This window comes from Ranitomeya variabilis, chromosome 4, assembly GCF_051348905.1.
Source record: "Ranitomeya variabilis isolate aRanVar5 chromosome 4, aRanVar5.hap1, whole genome shotgun sequence".
NCBI classification, from domain to species: domain Eukaryota; kingdom Metazoa; phylum Chordata; class Amphibia; order Anura; family Dendrobatidae; genus Ranitomeya; species Ranitomeya variabilis.
In genome coordinates, this window is record NC_135235.1 from 169,107,968 (window position 1) to 169,129,125 (window position 21,158).

General features: G+C 44.2%; 1 protein-coding gene across 1 annotated transcript in view; it reads right to left on the reverse strand.

Moving 5' to 3' along the window:
* LOC143770104 (mannose-binding protein A-like) overlaps positions 1–21,158 on the reverse strand; it is a 202,554-nt gene that overhangs the window by 133,654 nt on the left and 47,742 nt on the right. The window contains exons 4-5 of the mRNA XM_077259368.1: positions 17,796–17,840; positions 15,094–15,141 (exon numbers count right to left, since the gene is read on the reverse strand). Coding sequence (XP_077115483.1) covers positions 15,094–15,141; positions 17,796–17,840 — 93 coding nt within the window. The remainder of the gene's footprint in view (positions 1–15,093; positions 15,142–17,795; positions 17,841–21,158) is intronic.

The following is a 21,158-nucleotide window of genomic DNA, read 5'->3' on the forward strand; positions in this document are numbered from 1 at the left end:
GCTGTGCAAACCAACTGCTTTTTTAAAAGCAAAAATCCTGTTGCTCCTTTCTGCAGTTATCTTGTTTATTTGTCCACACTTTTGTGTGCAGCAGTCCTTTTTGTTGCTGCCATACTTGTCCTGAGATCATTGTAGGGAGATTGAAATTGTCCTACAGTCCTTGGATTTTTTCAGATATCTTCCAGCCATTTGCTGCCACTTACATTGCGTTGTGTTACACACTGGGCCTGAGTTGTGGTGCTGTCTCCCCCCCCAAAAAAGGGAGATTCAAATTGTCACAAAGTGGATATACATCAGTTCTGTTAGTTTGTCGTATATCAGCCAGCCACATTCTGCCACTTGCATTGTGTTGTAAAATACACTGGGCCTGAGTTTGGGTTCAGTCTCCCCCCAAAAAAAGTGAGATTGAAATTCTCACAAAGTGGATATACCTCAGTCCTCTTAGTTTGTGGTGTATCTGCCAGCCACGTTCTCCCACTTACATTGTGTTGTAAAATACACTGGGCCTGAGCTTGGGTTCTGTGTCCAAAAAAAAAAGTGAGATTGAAATTCTCACAAAGTGGATATACGTCTGTTCTGTTAGTTTGTGGTGTATCAGCCACGTTCTGCCACTTACATTGTGTTGTTGTATACCACTGGGCCTGAGTTGTGGTTCAGTCTCTCCCCAAAAAAAGGGAGATTCTAATTCTCACAAAGTGGATATTCTGCAGTGCTGCTAGTGTGTCGTATATCAGCCAGCCACTTTCTGCCACTTACATTGTGTTGTTTTAGGCTACTTTCACACTAGTGTCGTGCACTGCAAGTCGCTATAAGTTGTTTTGGACAAAAAACGCATCCTGCAAAAGTGCTTGCAGGATGCGTTTTTTCTCCATAGACTTTACATTAGCGATGCAGTGCGACGGTTGCGTTGTGCTGTGGCGGACCGTCGGCAGCAAAAAACGTTGCTTGTTTTTTGCTGCGACGATACCGTCTTTTCCTACCGTGCATGCGCGGCCGGAACTCCGCCCCCTCCTCACCGCACCTCACAATGGGGCAGCGGATGCGTTGTAATAATGCATCCGCTGCCCCCGTTGTGCAAAATAATCACACTGTCCGTCGGCACGTCGGGCCGACGCATGGCGACGGCCCCGTGCCGACGCCAGTGTGAAAGTAGCCTTAGACCACTGGTCCAGAGTTGTGGTTCAGTCTCTCCCAAAAAAAAGGGAGATTCTAATTCTCACAAAGTGGATATTCTGCAATGCTGCTAGTGTGTCGTATATCAGCCTGCCTCTTTCTGCCACTTACATTGTGTTGTTGTATACCACTGGGCCAGAGTTGTGGTTCAGTCTCTCCCCAAAAAAAGGGAGATTCTGAGGCCGGCGTCACACTCAGCGTATGCAAATATGGTCCGTTTATTACGGCCGTAATATGCAGAAATGTTCCCAAAATAATGATCCGTATGTCATCCGTAGGCAGGGTGTGGCAGCGTATTTTGCGCATGGAATCCTCCGTATGTAATCGGTATGGCATCCGCACTGCGATATTTTCTCGCAGGCTTGCAAAACCGACATCTAATGGATTTATGGGCTCAAATGTTCGTTAAAACATATATACAGTATGTATATATATATATACTAGATTGTGGCCTGATTCTAACGCATCGGGTATTCTAGAATATGCATGTCCCCGTAGTATATGGACAATGATGATTCCAGAATTTGCGGCAGACTGTGCCTGTCGCTGATTGGTCGAGGCAACCTTTATGACATCATCATCGCCATGGCAACCATTATGACATCTACGTCAATACTGTGCCCGTCGCTGATTGGTCGAGGCCGCCAGAGACGCGGGATTTCCAGGACAGACAGACAGACAGACAGACGGAAAAACCCTTAGACAATTATATATATATATGTGTCATTGAGACGCACACATACTGTATATAGATATACACTGTATTTATATTTAATTCAGCACGATATAGCAGAAAAGCCGGTAATTCAATTGCCGGCTTTTCATTTCTCCTTCACAAACCCGACAGGATATGAGACATGGTTTACATACAGTAAACCATCTCATATCCCTTTTTTTTTTTTGCATATTCCACACTACTAATGTTAGTAGTGTGTGTGTGCAAAATTTGGGCGCTGTAGCTTGTAAAATAAAGGGTTAAATGGCGGAAAAAATTGGCGTGGGCTCCCGCGCAATTTTCTCTGCCAGAGTGGTAAAGCCAGTGACTGAGGGCAAATATTAATAGCCTAGAGAGGGTCCATTGTTATTGGCCCCCCCTGGCTACAAACATCTGCCCCCAGCCACCCCAGAAAAGGCACATCTGTAAGATGCGCCTATTCTGGCACTTGGCCACTCTCTTCCCACTCCCGTGTAGCGGTGGGATATGGGGTAATGAAGGGTTAATGTCACCTTGCTATTGTAAGGTGACATTAAGCCAGATTAATAATGGAGAGGCGTCAATTATGACACCTATCCATTATTAATCCAATAGTACGAAATGGTTAATAAAACACACACACACATTATTTAAAAGTATTTTAATGAAATAAAGACACAGGGTATTGTAATATTTTATTATACTGGTAATCCACCTGAAGCCCCTCGTTCTGTAACAAAAGAAAAATAAAAAAACAACTATCTCATACCTTCCGTCGCTCAGTTCAAGTCCCATGAAGTAAATCCATCTGAAGGGGTTAAATCATTTTACAGCCAGGAGCTCTGCTAAAGCAGTGCTCGTGCCTGTAAAAACCCCGGGGAATGAATAGAAAGCGGGGTGACCTGTAGTTACCTTGAGTTGCGGTGAGGCGCCCTCTGCTGGATGTCCTCATATGAACTTGAGCGTTTGAACTTTTACCAGGCTCCAGTTCATGAGGACATCCAGCAGAGGGCGCCTCACCGCAACTCAAGGTAACTACAGGTCACCCCGCTTTCCATTCATTCCCCGGGGTTTTTACAGGCACGAGCACTGCTTTAGCAGAGCTCCTGGCTGTAAAATTATTTAACCCCTTCAGATGGATTTACTTCGTGGGACTTGACCTGAGCGACGGAAGGTATGAGATATTGTTGTTTTTTTATTTTTCCTTTGTTACAGAACGAGGGGCTTCAGGTGGATTACCAGTATAATAAAATATTACAACACCCTGTGTCTTTATTTAATTAAAATACTTTAAAATAATGTGTGTGTGTGCGTTTTATTAACCATTTCGTACTATTGGATTAATAATGGATAGGTGTCATAATTGACACCTCTCCATTATTAATCTGGCTTAATGTCACCTTACAATAGCAAGGTAGCAAGGTGACATTAGCTATTCATTACCCCATATCCCACCGCTACACGGGAGTGGGAAGAGAGTGGCCAAGTGCCAGAATAGGCGCATCTTACAGATGTGCCTTTTCTGGGGTGGCAGGGGGCAGATGTTTTTAGCCAGGGGGGGCCAATAACCATGGACCCTCTCTAGGCTATTAATATCTGCCCGCAGTCACTGGCTTTACCACTCTGGCGGAGAAAATTGCGCAGGAGCCCACACCAATTTTTTCTGCCATTTAACCCTTTATTTTACAAGCTACAGCGCCCAAATTTTGCATATACACACTACTAACATTATTAGTGTGGAATATGCAAAAAAAAAAAGGGATGAGATGGTTTACTGTATGTAAACCATGTCTCATATCCTGTCGGGTTTGGGAAGGAGAAATGAAAAGCCGGCAATTGAATTACCGGCTTTTCTCTAACACCGGTGCGTATTTCTCGCAAGTCACACTGCTGGTCCGTGTGTAATCCGTATTTTTCTCACCCCCATAGACTTTCATTGGCGATTTCTTTGCGCAATACGGTGACAAACGCAGCATGCTGCGATTTTCTACGGCCGTACAAGACCATATTTTACGGATGCGTAATATACGGCAGATAGGAGCTGGGCCATAGAGATTCATTGGGCCGTGTGCAATGCGTATTTTACGGATGTAGTTTATGAACTCATACGTCCGTAAAACTCGCTAGTGTGACACCGGCCTAATTCTCACAAAGTGGATATTCTGCAGTGCTGCTAGTGTGTCGTATATCAGCCTGCCACTTTCTGCCACTTACATTGTGTTGTTGTATACCACTGGGCCAGAGTTGTGGTGCAGGCTCCCCCCCAAAAAGGGAGATTTAAATTCTCAACAAGTAAATATACAACCTCTACCTTGTTTTACTGTACCAGATAACTGTTGTTATTTGGGTTAGATTTTCCAAAAAAAGAGGAAGTCTGGTGGAAGAGGCCATGGGCGGGGGTTGCCAGCTGGTACTGATGGTGGTGGTGGTGCTGCATCTGGTGGTAGTGGCAAAAGCACAATAGCACCTAAGGCTGGAGGTGTTGAGCCAGCGTCATCGTCTGGCTACACAATGCCTCAAAGGCTCCCTTACCTGGGAGTAGGAAAACAGCCTTTAAAGCCGGAGCAGCAGGAAAAAGTTTTGTCTTTCCTTGCTGACTTAGCCTCTAGCTCTTTCGCCTCCTCTTCAGAAAGTTCCAAATATAAAAGCAGCGCGTCGTCAGTGGATGCTCCCGGTCAGGAACAAGACGTTTCCTTGTGTCCTTCACACAAACCAAAAGTGAAGGATGCGTCAGGAAACACTACAGGTTACCCCATTGAGCTCTTTACACATACCGTGCCTGGGTTAGAAAGGGAAATTGTACACTGCCCATTACAAGAAGAATCGGACATGGAGTGCACTGATGCACAGCCACAGCTAGATTATGATGCTGTTCCATTGACTCAGATCACTACATTGCCCTCGCAGTGTACTGACCCAAAATCTGACCCTGATGAGACTATGGTGCCCCGTCCTGAACGCTATAGCACCTTACACGGTGACACAGAGGAAGGTGCACATAACATTGAGGAGGAGGTGATAGATGACCCAGTTGTTGACCCAGATTGGCAGCCATTGGGGGAAGAGGGTGCCACTGCCACTAGCTCAGAAGTGGAGGATGTTCTGCAGCACCCATCTACATCGCAACAGCTGTCATCTGGCAGGCCTGTATCAGGCCAAAAACGTTTGTCAAAAACAGTTGTAGGACAGCGTGGCCATCCGGTGAAAGTTGCACAGCGTGCAATGCCTGAAAAGGTATTCCATAGTAGGAAGAGTGCAGTGTGGCAGTTTTTTAACCAAGATCCCAATGATCAGTCAAAACTCAAAAGTTATCTGTCGGAAATGCTCAAAGACCTTTAGCAGAGGGAAGAATCTTCACAATTTAAATACAACGTGCATGCTTAGACATTTAACCAGCATGCACTTGCAAGCCTGGACTAACTACCAAACGTCCCGTACCGTTGGTGCACCGGCTCAGAATGAAGGTAGTCAGCAACGCTACATTGCTTCCCTCACTGTAAGCCCACCGGTTAGGACACCACCAGCAGCAAATGTGGAGGTATCGTCGAAAGGCCAAAGCAGTCAGGGAATCAGAAGGTTATTGGTAGGTAGCACTGAATGTAGGCCAACATCAAGAATACCATCACCAACCCTCTCTCAATCCGCCATGTCCACCACCACCACCACCGCTAGTTCCACCATATGCAGCTCTCCAGTCCAGCTCACCCTAGAAGAGACTCTTGTTAGAAAAAGAAAGTACTCATCCTCTCATCCACATACACAGGGTTTGAACGCCCACATTGCCAGACTAATCTCGTTAGAGATGATGCCCTACCGGTTGGTTGAAAGCGAAGCTTTCAAAGACCTGATGGCCTACGCAGTACCATACTATGACCTACCCAGTCGGCACTTCTTTGCGAGAAAAGCCATCCCAGCCCTCCACCAGCATGTCAAAGACTGCATTGTCCATGCACTGAGGCAATCAGTCAGTGGAAAGGTGCACCTCACAACAGATGCATGGACCAGTAGGCATGGCCAGGGACGTTACGTGTCCATCACAGTGCACTGGGTTAATGTGGTGGATGCAGGGTCCACAGGGGACAGCCATAGTGGGACAGTTCTGCCTAGCCCACGGTCTAGGAAACAGTTGGCTGTAGGCATTCGCCACCCCTCCTCCTCCAGTAGCGAAAGCTCGTCCACAGAGCGCTGTCGCATGACCACTCCAACCGCAGCTGCCAGTGTTGCACACGAGGTGTCCCATTATCGAACAGCTAGTGGTAAGCGTCAGCAGGCAGTCTTACAAATGAAGTGTTTGGGCGACAACAGACACACCGCGGAAGTTCTGGCCGAGTACTTGCAGCAGCAAACTCAGTCATGGCTGGGCAGTGTACATCTCGAGGCAGGCAAGTGATAACAGAAGGAATTTTATGGCTGCCATAGCCCTTTCAGAACTGAAACACATACCTTGCCTGGCTCACACTTTGAACCTGGTGGCGCAGTGCTTCCTGAAAAATTATCCGGAGTTACCAGCCCTGCTCCGGAAGGTGTGAAGACTTTGCTCGCACATCCGCCGGTCGCCCGTAGACTCCAGCCGTATGCTGAACCATCAGCGATCGCTGAATCTTCCCCTGCACTGCCTAATAATCAATGTTGCAACAAGGTGGAACTCCACACTGCACATGGTTCAGAGGCTGTGCGAACAGAGGCGTGCTCTAATTTATTTGTGGGAGGATACACATACCCGGGCAGGCAGTTGGATGGCAGACATGGAGTTGTCTGGTGTACAGTGGTGGAAGCTACAAGACTTCTGTCAAGTTCTTCAGTGTTTTGAGGAATGCACACGGCTGGTAAGTGCAGACGACGCCATCATAAGCATAAGCATCCCACTAATGCGTCTGCTGATGCAAAGTTTGACGCACATTAAGGAGAAGGCGTCTGCAGCCGAGCAGGAGGCAAGCCTTGATGACAGTCAGCCATTGTCTACTCAGGGAACTGTCCTGGACGAGGTGGCAGACGAAGAGGATGAGGAGGAGGATGATGGGGATGAATATGTATGGGAGGAGGATGCTTCTCAGGGGGCAATCGAAACTGGTGGCGTTGCAAGGTCAGCTACAGGTTTTTTGCGTGACACAAGTGATGTTGATTTGCAAGAAAGTGCTCCTCAACCCAGCAGAAGTAGTGAATAGACACCTGGAACATTGGCCCACATGGCTGAGTATGCCTTGCATATCCTAAAAATGGACCCCCGCATTGTCAAAATGATGACCGATGACGATTACTGGTTGGCCTGCCTCCTGGATCCACGATATAAAGGAAAACTACAAAATATCATGCCACATGAGAACCTTGAGCAAATATTGGCTACCAAACAAGCAACTCTTGTAGACCGTTTGGTTCAGGCATTCCCAGCACACAGCGGCGGTGATGGTTCTCACACGAGCTGTAGGGGGCAACATGGCAGAGTTGTTAGAGGTGCAGAAATCCGAAGTGGCTTTGGACAGAGGGGTTTTATGACCAGGTTGTGGAGTGATTTTGCAATGACCGCTGATACGACAGGTACTGTTGCATCGATTCAAAGTGACAGGAGACAGCATTTTTCCAGTATGGTTACGAACTACGTTTCCTCCATTATCGATGATCTCCCTCACAGGTCATTCCCCTTTGATTACTGGGCATCTAAACTAGACACCTGGCCTGAATTGGCAGAATATGCATTACAGGAGCTCGCTTGCCCTGCTGCTAGTGTGCTATCAGAAAGAGTCTTCAGTGCTGCTGGTTCAATACTGACCGAAAAAAGGACACGTCTGGCTACCCAAAATGTTGATGATCTAACCTTCATTAAAATGAACCAATCATGGATTTGAAATTCTTTTGCCCCACCTTCCCCTGCTGACACGTAGCTTGCCTGAAAATTGTCTTGCTTTTGGCCTCCTCTTACTGACTTCTCCAATTCCTCCATTTGCAGCTGCTGAATGTCCACCATACGCCATTTTTATACCTCCCTAAATGGGCTGCCTCACCCCACAGGACCGTGGTCACCACCTGGTGCAAGCACCCGTGCGAGTGCCGTTTGCCTGGACAGGTGGGTGCGCCCACTTTTGGCACAGGGTCCCTCATAGTACAATGAAGTGTCTCTGACGGTGGTGGTGCACAACCAACGTCAGACACTCTGTCGTAATATGAGGGGCCCTGTGCCAGTACCGCTGCCCACGAGAGAGTGTTCCCCCCAGCTCGAACAGTGCTCTACCACTTGCAATACTTACCTCTCCCTGCTCCACCACTGTTTAGTTTGTGCTGTTAAATCCTTCAATGGCGCTGCCAATACAAATTTGTTGAAATGATAGATGGAAGTTAAAATATACAGGGGCCCTGGCCTCCATTTAATACTTTGCGCCTACTACCACTGTCTTTATTATTTGGGCCTACTAACGGTGTCTGCCGCTCCTTGCTTTTCTCCTCCACTGAACAAAGCTGAGCCGCCAGTTTACCCCTGTTTCGAATATTAACCTGCATTTGGCCTACTTGTTTGGTTGGACCTACTAACGGTGTCTGCCGCTCCTTGTTGTTCTCCTCCACTGAATAAAGCTGAGCCGCCAGTTTACTCCTGTTTCAAATATTAATCTGCATTTGGCCTACTTGTTTGGTTGGGCCTACTAACGGTGTCTGCAGCTCCTTGTTGTTCTCCTCCACAGAACAAAAGTGAGCCGCAAGTTTACTCCTGTTTGGAATATTAAACTGCATTTGGCCTACTTGTTTGGTTGGGCCTACTAACGGTGTCTGCCGCTGCTTGTTGTTCTCCTCCACTGAACAAAGCTGAGCTGCCAGTTTACTCCTGTTTCGAATATTAAACTGCATTTGGCCTACTTGTTTGGTTGGGCCTACTAGAGGTGTCTGCCGATCCTTGCTTTTCTCCTCCACTGAACAAAGCTGAGCTGCCAGTTTACTCCTGTTTCGAATATTAAACTGCATTTGGCCTACTTGTTTGGTTGGGCCTACTAACGGTGTCTGCCGCTCCTTGCTTTTCTCCTCCACTGAACAAAGCTGAGCCGCCAGTTTACTCTTGTTTCGAATATTAAACTGCATTTGGCCTACTTGTTTGGTTGGGCCTACTAACGTTGCCTGTCGCTGCTTGTTGTTCTCCTCCACTGAACAAAACTTAGCCGCCAGTTTACTCCTGTTTCGAATATTAAACTGCATTTGGCCTACTTGTTTGGTTGGGCCTACTAAAGGTGTCTGCTGCTCCTTGCTTTTCTCCTCCACTGACCAAAGCTGAGCTGCCAGTTTACTCCTGTTTTGAATATTAAACTGCATTTGGCCTACTTGTTTGGTTGGGCCTACTAACGGTGTCTTCCGCTCCTTGCTTTTCTCCTCCACCGAACAAAGCTGAGCCGCCAGTTTACTCCTGTTTCGAATATTAAACTGCATTTGGCCTACTTGTTTGATTGGGCCTACTAATGGTGTCTACCGCTCCTTGCTTTTCTCCTCCACTGAACAAAGCTGAGCCGACAGTTTACTCCGGTTTCGAATATTAAACTGCATTTGGCCTACTTGTTTGATTGGGCCTACTAATGGTGTCTGCCGCTCCTTGCTGTTCTCCTCCACTGAACAAAGCAGTGCCACCTGTTTACTCCCGTTACCAATTTTGAACTGCATTTGGCCCACTTTATTACTTGGGCCTACTAACTGTGTCTGCCACTCATTACAGTTTTCCTCCACTGAACAAAGCAATGCCGCCTGTTTAGTCCTGTTACCAATTTTGAACTGCATTTAGCCTACTTTATTATTTGGGCCTATATCTGTGTTTCCTCCTCATCCTGCCCATTGCCCAGCCACTGCTAGATGAGTCTGCTGGTACATTGACCCAGACCACTACATTCCCTTTGCACTCTACACAGCCAGAATCTGACCCTGCTGAAAGTCAGGTTCCCCTTCCCGCATACTATACCACCTTACACGGGAACAAAGAGGAAGATGCAGATAAAAGTGCAGGTTCCTTCATAAGGTGGGGGGGCATACTCATTGGCGACGTCACTGGCACAGGGCCCCTCATAGTACACAAAAGTGTCTCTGCCGGTGGGAGGTGTCACCCGCCGTCAAACACACTGCTGTACTATGTGGGGCCCTGTGCCAGTGCCAATGCCAACGAGTGGGCCCCCACTGCTTGCTCAGGATCACAGCACTTCCAAAGTTGAAATACTTACCTCTCCCTGCTCCACCGCCGTGACGTATTCCGCGTTTCCTGGGCCCACGAAAAACCTGAGCCAGCGCTACCCCCCACAACTTTAGCCAAATGACCCCCAGTTTTCAATGCCTAACTATTATTATAAAGTAAATTAAGATTGACAAGCTTCAGTAATAAGAATTGATGTTTTTGGCATTAAAATGTGCACTGTAGGTTTTTCCTGTCCTCCACTCTCTGCCGACTTTGATTCCCCATTGACTTGCATTGGGTTTCGTGTTTCAGTCGGCCCCCGACTTTTCGCAATAATCGGCCGATTTCACCCGACTCGACTTTTGACAAAGTCGGGTTTCGCGAAACCTTACTCGATCCTAAAAAAGTAAAAGTTGCTCAACTCTAGTTATAACTGTTTCTCTGGACATGATTTACGCAGCAATAGTTACTGATATGTGTCCATTCTTTTTTGACATGTTTGAAATATATAGTATACCATATAACAATGAAGTTGTGAGCGCGCACTGCCAATCATCATAGAACGCACCAGCGCTGGAGCTTCATACCATGCACATTGAGGCTGACCGCATCCCAAAGCGGCACATCACGCTTATAGCTACCATTTCTTCTCTACCGCATTACACTGGCGACTGCATAGTCCATCAGAAGGGTAAACAGTCAGACTATATACATAGACTCACTACTCCAGATAATCTGAATTGCTCTGAGGAAGGTCCAAAACTGGACCGAAAACGTTCAGCACTTGATCTGTTTGTCAGGATGTGAAATATATAGTCTTATCCTTCTTCATAAACCATTGAGTGCCAAGTTTTTCTGCACATAAACTGTAGTGAAACACTTGGACGTTCAAAGTTTTCACAACACATCTAGATAAGTTCATTAGGGGGTCTTCTTTCCAAAATGGCGTCACTTGTGGGGGGTTTCAATGTTTAGGCACATCAGTGGCTCTCCAAACGCAACATGGTGTCCCATCTCAATTCCATCCAATTTTGCATTGAAAAGTCAAACGGCGCTCCTTCCCTTCCGAGCTCTGCTATGTGCCCAAACAGTGGTTTACCCCCTAATATGGAGTATCGGCGTACTCAGGACAAATTGCACAGCAACTTTTGGTGTCCAATTTCTTCTCTTACCCTTGGGAAAATAAAAAATTGGTGGCGAAAAATCATTTTTGTGAAAAAATATGATTTTTTATTTTTATGGCTCTGCATTATCAACTTCTGTGAAGCACTTGGTGGGTCAAAGTGCTCAACACACATCTAGATAAGTTCCTTAGGGGGTCTACTTTCCAAAATAGTGTCACTTGTGGGGGATTTCAATGTTTAGGTGCATCAGGGGCTCTCCAAACGCGACATGGCGTACTATCTCATTTCCAGTCAATTTTGCATTGAAAAGTCAAATGGCGCTCCTTCCCTTCCGAGCTCTGCCATGCACGCAAACAGTGGTTTACCCCCACATATGGGGTATCAACGTACTCAAGACAAATTGTACAACAACTTTTGGGGTCCAATTTCTCCTTTTACCCTTGGTAAAATTAAAAACAAATTGGAGCTAAAGTAAATTTTTTGTGAAAAAAAGTTAAATGTTCATTTTTTTAAAAACATTCCAAAAATTCCTGTGAACACCTGAAGGGTTAATAAACTTTTTGAATGTGGTTTTGAGCACCTTGAGGGGTGCACTTTTTGGAATGGTATCACACTTGGTTATTTTATATCATATAGACCCCTCAAAGTGACTTCAAATTATGTGGTCCCTAAAAAATATGGTGTTGTAAAAATCAGAAATTGCTGGTCAACTTCTTACCCTTATACACTTAGGTCCAAATATATTTGGACAGAGTCAAAATTTTTCTAATTTTGGTTATAGACATTACCACAATGAATTTTAAACAAAACAATTCAGATGCAGTTGAAGTTCAGGCTTTTAGCTTTCATTTGAGGGTATCCACATTAAAATTGGATGAAGGGTTTAGGAGTTTCAGCTCCTTAACATGTGCCACCCTGTTTTTAAAGGGACCAAAAGTAATTGGACAATTGACTCCAAGGCTATTTCATGGACAGGTGTGGGCAGTCCCTTCATTATATAATTCTCAATTAAGCAGATAAAAGGCCTGGAGTTGATTTGAGGAGTGGTGCTTGCATTTGTAAGGTTTTGCTGTGAAGTAAACATGCGGTCAAAAGATCTCTTCATGCAGGTGAAACAAGCCATCCTGAAGCTGCAAAAACAGAAAAACCCCATCCGAGAAATTGCTACAATATTAGGAGTGGCAAAATCTACAGTTTGGTACATCCTGAGAAAGAAAGAAAGCAGTGGTGAACTTTTCAATGCAAAAAGACCTGGGTGCCCATGGAAGACAACAGTGGTGGATGATCGCAGAATAATCTCCATAGTGAAGAGAAACCCCTTCACAACAGCCAACCAAGTGAACAACACTTTCCAGGAGGTAGGCGTATCAATATCCAAATCTACCATAAAGAGAAGACAGCATGAAAGTAAATACAGAGGGTTCACTGCACGGTGCAAGCCACTCATAAGCATCAAGAATAAAAAGGCTAGACTGGACTTTTCCTAAAAAACATCTAAAAAAGCCAGCACAGTTCTGGAAGAACATTCTTTGGACAGATGAAACCAAGATCAACCTCTTCTGGGTCTCTCACTCTCCAAGTGTCCTCAGCTCTTAAACCTTGCTGGGTCCCTCCACCTGTAGCTGGGTGGGCTTAGCAATCTCCACCCCCTCTGCCTCCCTGCAAGATTTTTTCCAATATCTAATAAATGAGATAACTTCTCTCAGGATGATCAGATCAGCACACGGGCAGTACCAGCGCCTGTGGTTTGTTCTGCCGGTCATACTGGGATCAAACCTGGACCCATTCGGTCCCTGTGGGAGGCTGATCCCTATATCTCGGGTTTCAGACCTCCCACGGACACGGGAGTCGCACTGTTAGATGCGCAATTTCTTTAGGGCGAGGGAAATATTTTTTATGAGCCGGTACCTCGGATGATGCGTCCATAATTCACGATTCCATGTTGGAGACGGTTCGACTGGACTGCCATACTAGATGTGTATCCCGTGGCCACTTGACATGCGTGCTTTAATTAAGCACCCAAGCACTTCCATGTCTCCTGCTGGGGTGGCTTCCTCACTCAGGCTTTAAAATGCTATCTGCCTGCCACATTGTGTTCAGCCCATTACCATACTAATAGGAACTTTATTCATTAGAAAAGGTGGGGGCCAGGAGCACTCCTCTCTGCAGACCTGTGACCAGGAGACAAAATGGAGTCACGCCAATCTCTGTTAGTATTCCCGTCCAAGATGGCGGCTGTTCCCTCATCACAGTCCCTTTAAAAACAGGGTGGCACATGTTAAGGAGCTGAAACTCCTAAACCCTTCATCCAATTTTAATATGGTTACCCTCAAATGAAAGCTGAAAGTCTGAACTTCAACTGCATCTGAATTGTTTTGTTTAAAATTCATTATGGTAATGTCTATAACCAAAATTAGAAAAATGTTGTCTCTGTCCAAATATATATGGACCTAACTGTATCTCCCTAATCAAAAAAATTTTGGTTCCAAAATTGTGCTGATGTAAAGTAGACATGTAGGAAATGTTACTTATTAAGTATTTTGTGTGACATATCTCTGTGATTTAAGGGCATAAAAATTAAAAGTTGGAAAATTGCGACATTTTCAAAATTTTTGCCAAATTTCCATTTTTTTCACAAATAAACGCAGGTAATATCATAGAAATTTTACCACTATCATGAAGTACAATATGTGTCAAGAAAAGAATGTCAGAATCATCAGGATCCATTGAAGCGTTCCAGAGTTATAACCTCACAAAGTGACAGTGGTCAGAATTGCAGAAATTGGCCCGGTCATTAACGTGCAAACCACCCTTGGGGATAAAGGGGTTAAATTCACATATTCTGACTTTTAGTAAGGGTGAGCCTGGCTGTTTGCTTTACCTGGTTGTTGAGATTAATTTACTAATTTTAGTTTACAAATCCCAATTTTCATTTTTCTAATTAAGATCAAGTGTCAACTCCCCCAGATTCATAAAGCATCCAATAATCATTTCAATTAGGAACATATAAAAAGCAAATACTCTTCTCAAATATTTTTACACAATTAATATGAGTGAAAAAAACTACTGAACAAAATTATAGCACCTACAAAACACAGGAGTCATAGAAATCCTACCAAATTTCTCCTCAAAATGAAAGTTTTTGTTAATGATAAAGTGTAAGAATTAATGAAGATATGATGCAAAGCATGCATTGGGAGTTTTATATCGCACTATGGGGCTGACCCATTAAATGAAATCTGTCAGCAAGATGTTGCTGTAATCTGAACACAGAAGGAGATAGGAGCTAAAATGCAGATTTCAGCAATGTATAACTTATTTAGGCTTGTGCTGTTGTTTACTTACAATAAAGGATTTATCATCAGGACATTATCACTGCTCAGACTGGATGCCTTATGCCAAGTCATCTTACTAAGTCCTCTCCACTAACAAGCAGCTCACTATCAGTAGACAAGTTATGCCATAGTGTGGGAGGGGTCAGTTTCCTGGGCTCTGCTTCACGCTACATCTAAGAACTCTGTGTAACATTTGCTGCACCAAGTAAATTAACTGATACATTGTTAGAATCAGGGTTTATTTTCCTAAATTACGCTGCTTTAAGAAGAGGTACGAAAAACGACGTGGTGACAGATTCCCTTTAAGACTGGTGTTCAAGAATACCAGTCTTAATAAAGGGCTGGCTGAGGTATGAGAAGCCAAATTCATCAATAGGCATACTCCACTTTTGGAATTTGGCGCATCTTTTAACCATGCACTGCTGGCAGAAATGTACTCTGATCCACAAAGTGTTGCTACTGTTTATGAACATTTGAAACAGGTGTTGCCACGCTGCAATCAGGCCCATGTCTTCTATGCTGCACATTTTTCATTCATTAATTTTATTTAATCTAATAAAAGACGCAATTTTCATGAAATTTATGTGGTTTGCAGTTACTTCAATGTAGAATACATACACTTTTTCGCCTAGTTACCTGATTGTACACAGTTCTGACATGTTTCTTCCTTTGGTCCTGGCAGTCCTAGATTAAAATATAAAAAAAAAATAAGCAATGATTAATGAGATCAATATACTAATTCTGATTGAAATGCTTCAAATAAGTCTTTCAGCCCAAACCCACAGCATGAAGTAAGCAAATCAGGGAAAACTGCACCTTTAGTTTAATTGCTGCCTACATTCTACTAAAACTGCAGCTTAGACAATTATGGTAATTAGTGTGCTCTGCACCATTGGTGGGGCCTAGGCTCAGGCCACTGTTCCGTCCACTGGCTTTGAATAGTTTTTGGTGCTTGACAGCGCTGTTTTAACTGAGCATTCTTTGCGGACAGTGCTCACAACAGGCTAGCCAGCATTGTCAATCACCAGTAAGGGAGGAGGGGTATGGAAAATCACTTGACTCTGGTATTGTAGATGCTGTCCTTCCTCCACAACTTCTTTCCTTCCACAATCATTTACCCCTCTTGAAATAAAGACAGACCTGGGTGTTGGATTAAACTGGCCAAGTCGGCATTTATTATAACAAACATAATAATAATAACGTTTGGTTGAAGGAGATTCTTGGGGCTCTAAAAGGCCTAACGTTACCCAAAATATTTTTCAATCTTCTGACATTACCCCAGCCGTGACCATCAGCTTGAGTGCACCTTCACCAGGCCACAGACTCCCCAGGGACCCCACCCTAAAGAGTCACAGAAACTCCGCCAGACCATTGCCAAATCCCAAACACAACTGAAGGGTGCCATTTACTTGATGCACAAACTCCCCAACACAATTTTCCACCAACTCCAAGAATCCCTTCACACCGCCAAGCCGAAACGACATCTTGACCATCCTAAATATGCCTATATACTGGACTAACATAAAAGGGAGGGACAAAAAACAAGGGCGAGACCTTTCCTTTTGGTACCTTCGTATGGAAGAATGCCCCCACAATACCTCTCACCCTCTATATATGTATCTACATATTTAAAATTAATTACTCCCTCAATACCTCCTCTTTAAACTTTTGACCCCTTTCCTAGCTACTTGCAGAGCATTTAGCCTATTGTTGGCCCTACAAAACCCAGTCATGTGTCATAATGCCCATTGCTTTTGCTGGTGCTCAGTTTCTCCTGTATGGAACAGTACAATGAGCCTTTTGGTTGTGTTAGAGGTGCACTGAGCATTCCAATTAGCACCTTAAAGGGGTTGTGCCATCATGTAACATGTATTTAATGCTGCAGATATTTCATTTTTTTTTTTTTTTCAATTTAAATGCATTGACAATAGAGCTGAGCGATCACTGCAATGCTTTGGCGCTCGTTGTTCGAAACAAGCAATTCCTAATGCTCACATGCTCGTTTCGAATAACGAGTGTAATGGAAGTCAATAGGAAAGCTGAGCTTTTTTCTGGCAGACCCTACAAAGAGGTCTGGAGGCCAGTGAAAATGTTCAGATACTTAGCATCTCTGACTCACAGATTGCTGCTGAGAACAATGGTGTCACATTTTTACTCTACTTTAAGGACAATACAACATTCCAAACCAGTGAGAAATTGCATTTTATAGGAAAAAATTGCTATGGAACATTTTTTCCTGTATAATGACTTGTATATAAGGCAAACTTTAAAAATAATTAAAAAAAAGTTATAATTTCAGTAAACCAAAATTATTTTTTTTATTAAAAAAGATGACATTTCAGTTTAGTTTATGAAGGAAGCAAAAATAAGACTCCAATACACCCTGTATTAGACAGAAAGTAGGGCCTCATACACATTCTGTTCCAATTGTCTTGTATTGGTACTCCCAGACTCATAAAGTCTATGCACTTTTTGGGGTTAAATATCAAGGAAATGTACTCCAGACCACAAAAAAGTCTATAGCTGAGCAAAATAATGCTGATAGGACATGTGCACACGTTGAGTGAAATTTCTGCATCTCTTGTCAGGAAAACACAGCTGCAAAAACACACGTTTTTGGTGCTTTTTGTGCACTGCTTTTGGTTGATTTGAGTTGGGTGATATATATTTGAGCGTCATCCTACAGCTGTGACATAGGATATAACTGGGGCTCATACAGGGGCTCACTCACCATTTCCTCTGTGTGTCTGCATTTTAGAATTTTATCCTATGCTTTTTTATACAATTGTACTTAATAAAATCGATTCTTTTTAATTATGTCTTGACTTCATTGTCCTGGCACATTTTTGATTTTTGATATTGCAAATATAATAGCAATACATTTTTAACAAGTTTTCTTGAGGATTATATACCAAGGAAACGTACTCCAGACCACAGTATAGTCTATGATTAATCAATATAATAATGATAACATTTTGAAAAAGTTTTTGGAGGGTTATATACCAACAAAATGTACCCAAGAACACGTAATACTGTATAGCTGAGAAATGTAATCCAGAAAAAATGTTAATTTTTTTTCAGTCTTACATATCACAAAAATGTATTCCAGAACACATAATAGTGTATAGGTAAAAAATGTGAACAAACAAGCTAAATTTTCAAACATTTTTTTCTACTGTTATATACCACCAAAACGTGATAAATACAATACAGTGTCTGCCATGGCTCACCAGAGAATCCTCTGGTGGGTCAGTCCGATGCTACTGATACCTGTCCAAAAAAATAATCATTATGTCAACTGGATAAAATAATTATATTAATGTAACAGCTATACATACCTTGTGCTCCAGTATTTCCTTTTTCACCTTTTTGTCCAGGTAATCCTAGGTAGATAAACATAGAATTCAAATTATTTGAAACATACAAAATAATAATATTATAATATTTTTATATTATAACATGTACAGGTGCTTCTCACAAAATTATAATATCATGAAAAAGTTAATTTATTTCAGTTCTTCAATACAAAAAGTGAAACGCATGTATTATATAGAGTCGTTACAAACAGAGTAATCTATTTCAAATGTTTATTTCTGTTAATGGTGATGATTATGGCTTGCAGCCAATAAAAAAAACAAAAGTTATTACCTCAGTAAATTAGAATAATTAACAAAAAACACCTGCAAAGGCTTCCTAGGCGTTTAAGAAAGTCCCTTAGTCTGCTTCAGTAAGCTCTACAATCATGGGGAAGACTGCTGACTTGACAGACGTCCAGAAGGCAGTCATTGACATACTCCACAAGGAGGGTAAGCCACAATAGGTCATTGCTAAAGAAGCTGGCTGTTCACAGAGTGCTGTATCCAAGAATTTTAATGGAAAGTTGAGAGGAAGGAAAAAGTGTGGAAGAAAAAGGTGCACAAGATACCAGCAGGATGACCGTAACCTTGTTAAGAAAAGGCCTTAGAAAAATTTGGGGGCGATTCACAAGGAGAGGACTGCTGCTGGAATCATTGCTTCAAGAGTCACCACAGACAGACGTATCCATAACATGTGCTACAAGTGTTGCATTTCTTGTGTCAAGCCACCCATGACAAATAGACAATGTCAGAAGCGTCATATCTGTGTCAAGGAGAAAAAGAACTGGACTGTTGCTCAGTGGTCCAATACGTTGTTTTCAGATGAAAGTAAATTTTACATTTCATTTGGAAATCAAGGTCCCAGAGTCTGGAGGAAGAGTGAAGAGGCACACAATCCAAGTTGCTTGATGTCTAGTGTGAAGTTTCCACAATCAGTGATGGTTTGGAGAGCCATGTCATCTGCTGGTGTAGGTCCACTGTGTTTTATCAAGATCAAAGTCAGCGCAGCCATCTACCAGGAAATTTTAAAGCACTTCATGCATCCTTCTGCCGACAACCTTTTTGGAGCTGGAAATTTCATTCCCCGGCAGGACTTGGAACCCGTTCATGAGTCACCAGCCTGGGCCATGGGGTACTTGGTACCAGGTCCTGTACTTAAAGGAGATGTCACGGTGGCTGTGACCCAGACCAAGGCCCTGGGCACCCAAGTAAAAGGGCAAGTCTCTAAGGGGTTTTATGAATAAAGTTTGTGTTCGTGACGCCACCTGTGGTATTCAGCCAGTGGGGACAGACGCTGCTTAAAGGGGTCCTCTGGGTTATGTTATGGCGGATAGATGGTGTAACTTCCCACAGGTGAAGTTGGGTCCCCAGGGCTCCTGGTGTGTAGGAGAAAATGATGGGTGGTGTGGTAAGAAACAGAGGACACAGGTTTGCAGTCTCTTTACCTGGATTACTGAAGGCTTCAGGCAACTGCAGTCCAGGGCAACAGATCACAGGTACAGTCAAGGTCCAGCCGGCTTGGAAGCAAATTCAGAGTCTCCTTTACCAGGTGGAGTTAGAAGCCTTCATATTAGCATGGTGATGTTGTAGTCCCTTACTGCCTATGGCTTCTGGCAAGGTCCTCACAGTTCCCTCTGTCCTCCATGAAGGTTAGGACACAAATCTGTCTGACAGGTGGCTCTAGCCTTTTTATAGGGTCTCTATCATGACCCTGGCTCTATGTGCCACTGTGTCTCCTGGGTATTAGGGCAGACAGGTTACTTGTAGTCCAGCTGTCCTGCCGGTTTCTGCTGTGCCACTTAGAGTCCGACACAACCTCGGTCAGGGAGATAGCCCAAACACTGCTGTGCTCACCTGGTGTCACTCTCTTGTGCTTCGTTCTCCTGCATGACCACTAAACTCTGTTCTTTCTTTGGTATCTCACTATCCAGGAGCTGCAGCACCTCTGGCTGCATGGCCCCTCACACTGCTTTTGCCTCAGACTGCTCCAGTCTGCTGTCTGGCACTAACTAACTCACTTTCCCTCCAAGCCAGAATATATCAATAGGAAAGTTCCCCTTAATCCGGGTTTAGAGCTCCTCCTTCTGGCCTGGACTGTGAACATGTTTTGTGCTTTGTGATTACCTGATAAAAGAGATCTTCATTTGCTTCCAAACGTGACATCACTCTCCCCATGAGGAAAGCAATGCCACTGTGACAACCAGGACCCTGGGTTGTCTCATTCACACTGCCAAAACTACCAATACCTGGTTTAAAACAACAGTATCACTGTTCTTGATTTGCCAGCAAACACTCCTGACCTTAAAGGTACCGTCACACTAGGCGATATCGCCAGCGATCCGTGACGTTGCAGCGACCTGGATAGCGATATCGCTGTATTTGACACGCAGCAGCGATCTGGATCCCGCTGTGATGTCGCTGGTCGCTGCTAGAAGGTCTGCACATTATTTGGTCGCTAGGTCGCCGTGTATCGCCGTGTTTGACAGCAAAAGCAAGGATACCAGCGATATTTTACACTGGTAACCAGGGTAAACATCGGGTTACTAAGCGCAGGGCCGCGCTTAGTAACCCGATGTTTACCCTGGTTACCAGCGTAAAAGTTAAAAAAACAAACAGCACATACTCACCAGCGCGTCCCCCAGCCTCTGCTTCCTGACACTGACTGAGCGCCGGCCCTAAACTGAAAGTGAAAGCACAGCGGTGACGTCACCGCTCTTCTGTTAGGGCCGGAGCTCAGTCAGTGTCAGGAAGCAGAGGCCGTGGGACGCATGTAAGTATGTGCTGTTTGTTTTTTTAACTTTTACGCTGGTAACCAGGGTAAACATCGGGTTACTAAGCGCGGCCCTGCGCTTAGCAACCCGATGCTTACCCTGGTTACCCGGGGACCTCGGCATCGTTGGTCGCTGGAGAGCGGTCTGTGTGACAGCTCTCCAGCGACCAAACAGCGACGCTGCAGCGATCGGCATCGCTGTCGCTATCGCTGCAGCGTCGCTTAATGTGACGGTACCTTAACGCAATAGAAAATCTATGGGGTATTGTCAAGAGGAAGAAGAGAGACAACAGACCCAACAATGCAGACGAGCTGAAGGCTGCTATCAAAGAAACCTGGGCTTCCATAACACCTCAGCAGTGCCACAGGTTGATCGCCTCCATGCAACACCACATTATTGCAATAATTGATGCAAATGGAGCCCCACCCAAGTATTGAGTGCATTTACTGAACATACATTTAGGCAGACCAACATTTAAGATTTTAAAATCATTTTTCAAGCTGGTATCACAAAGTATTCTAATATACTGAGATAATTAGAGTTGAGCGACTTTTACTTTTTCGATCGAGTCGGG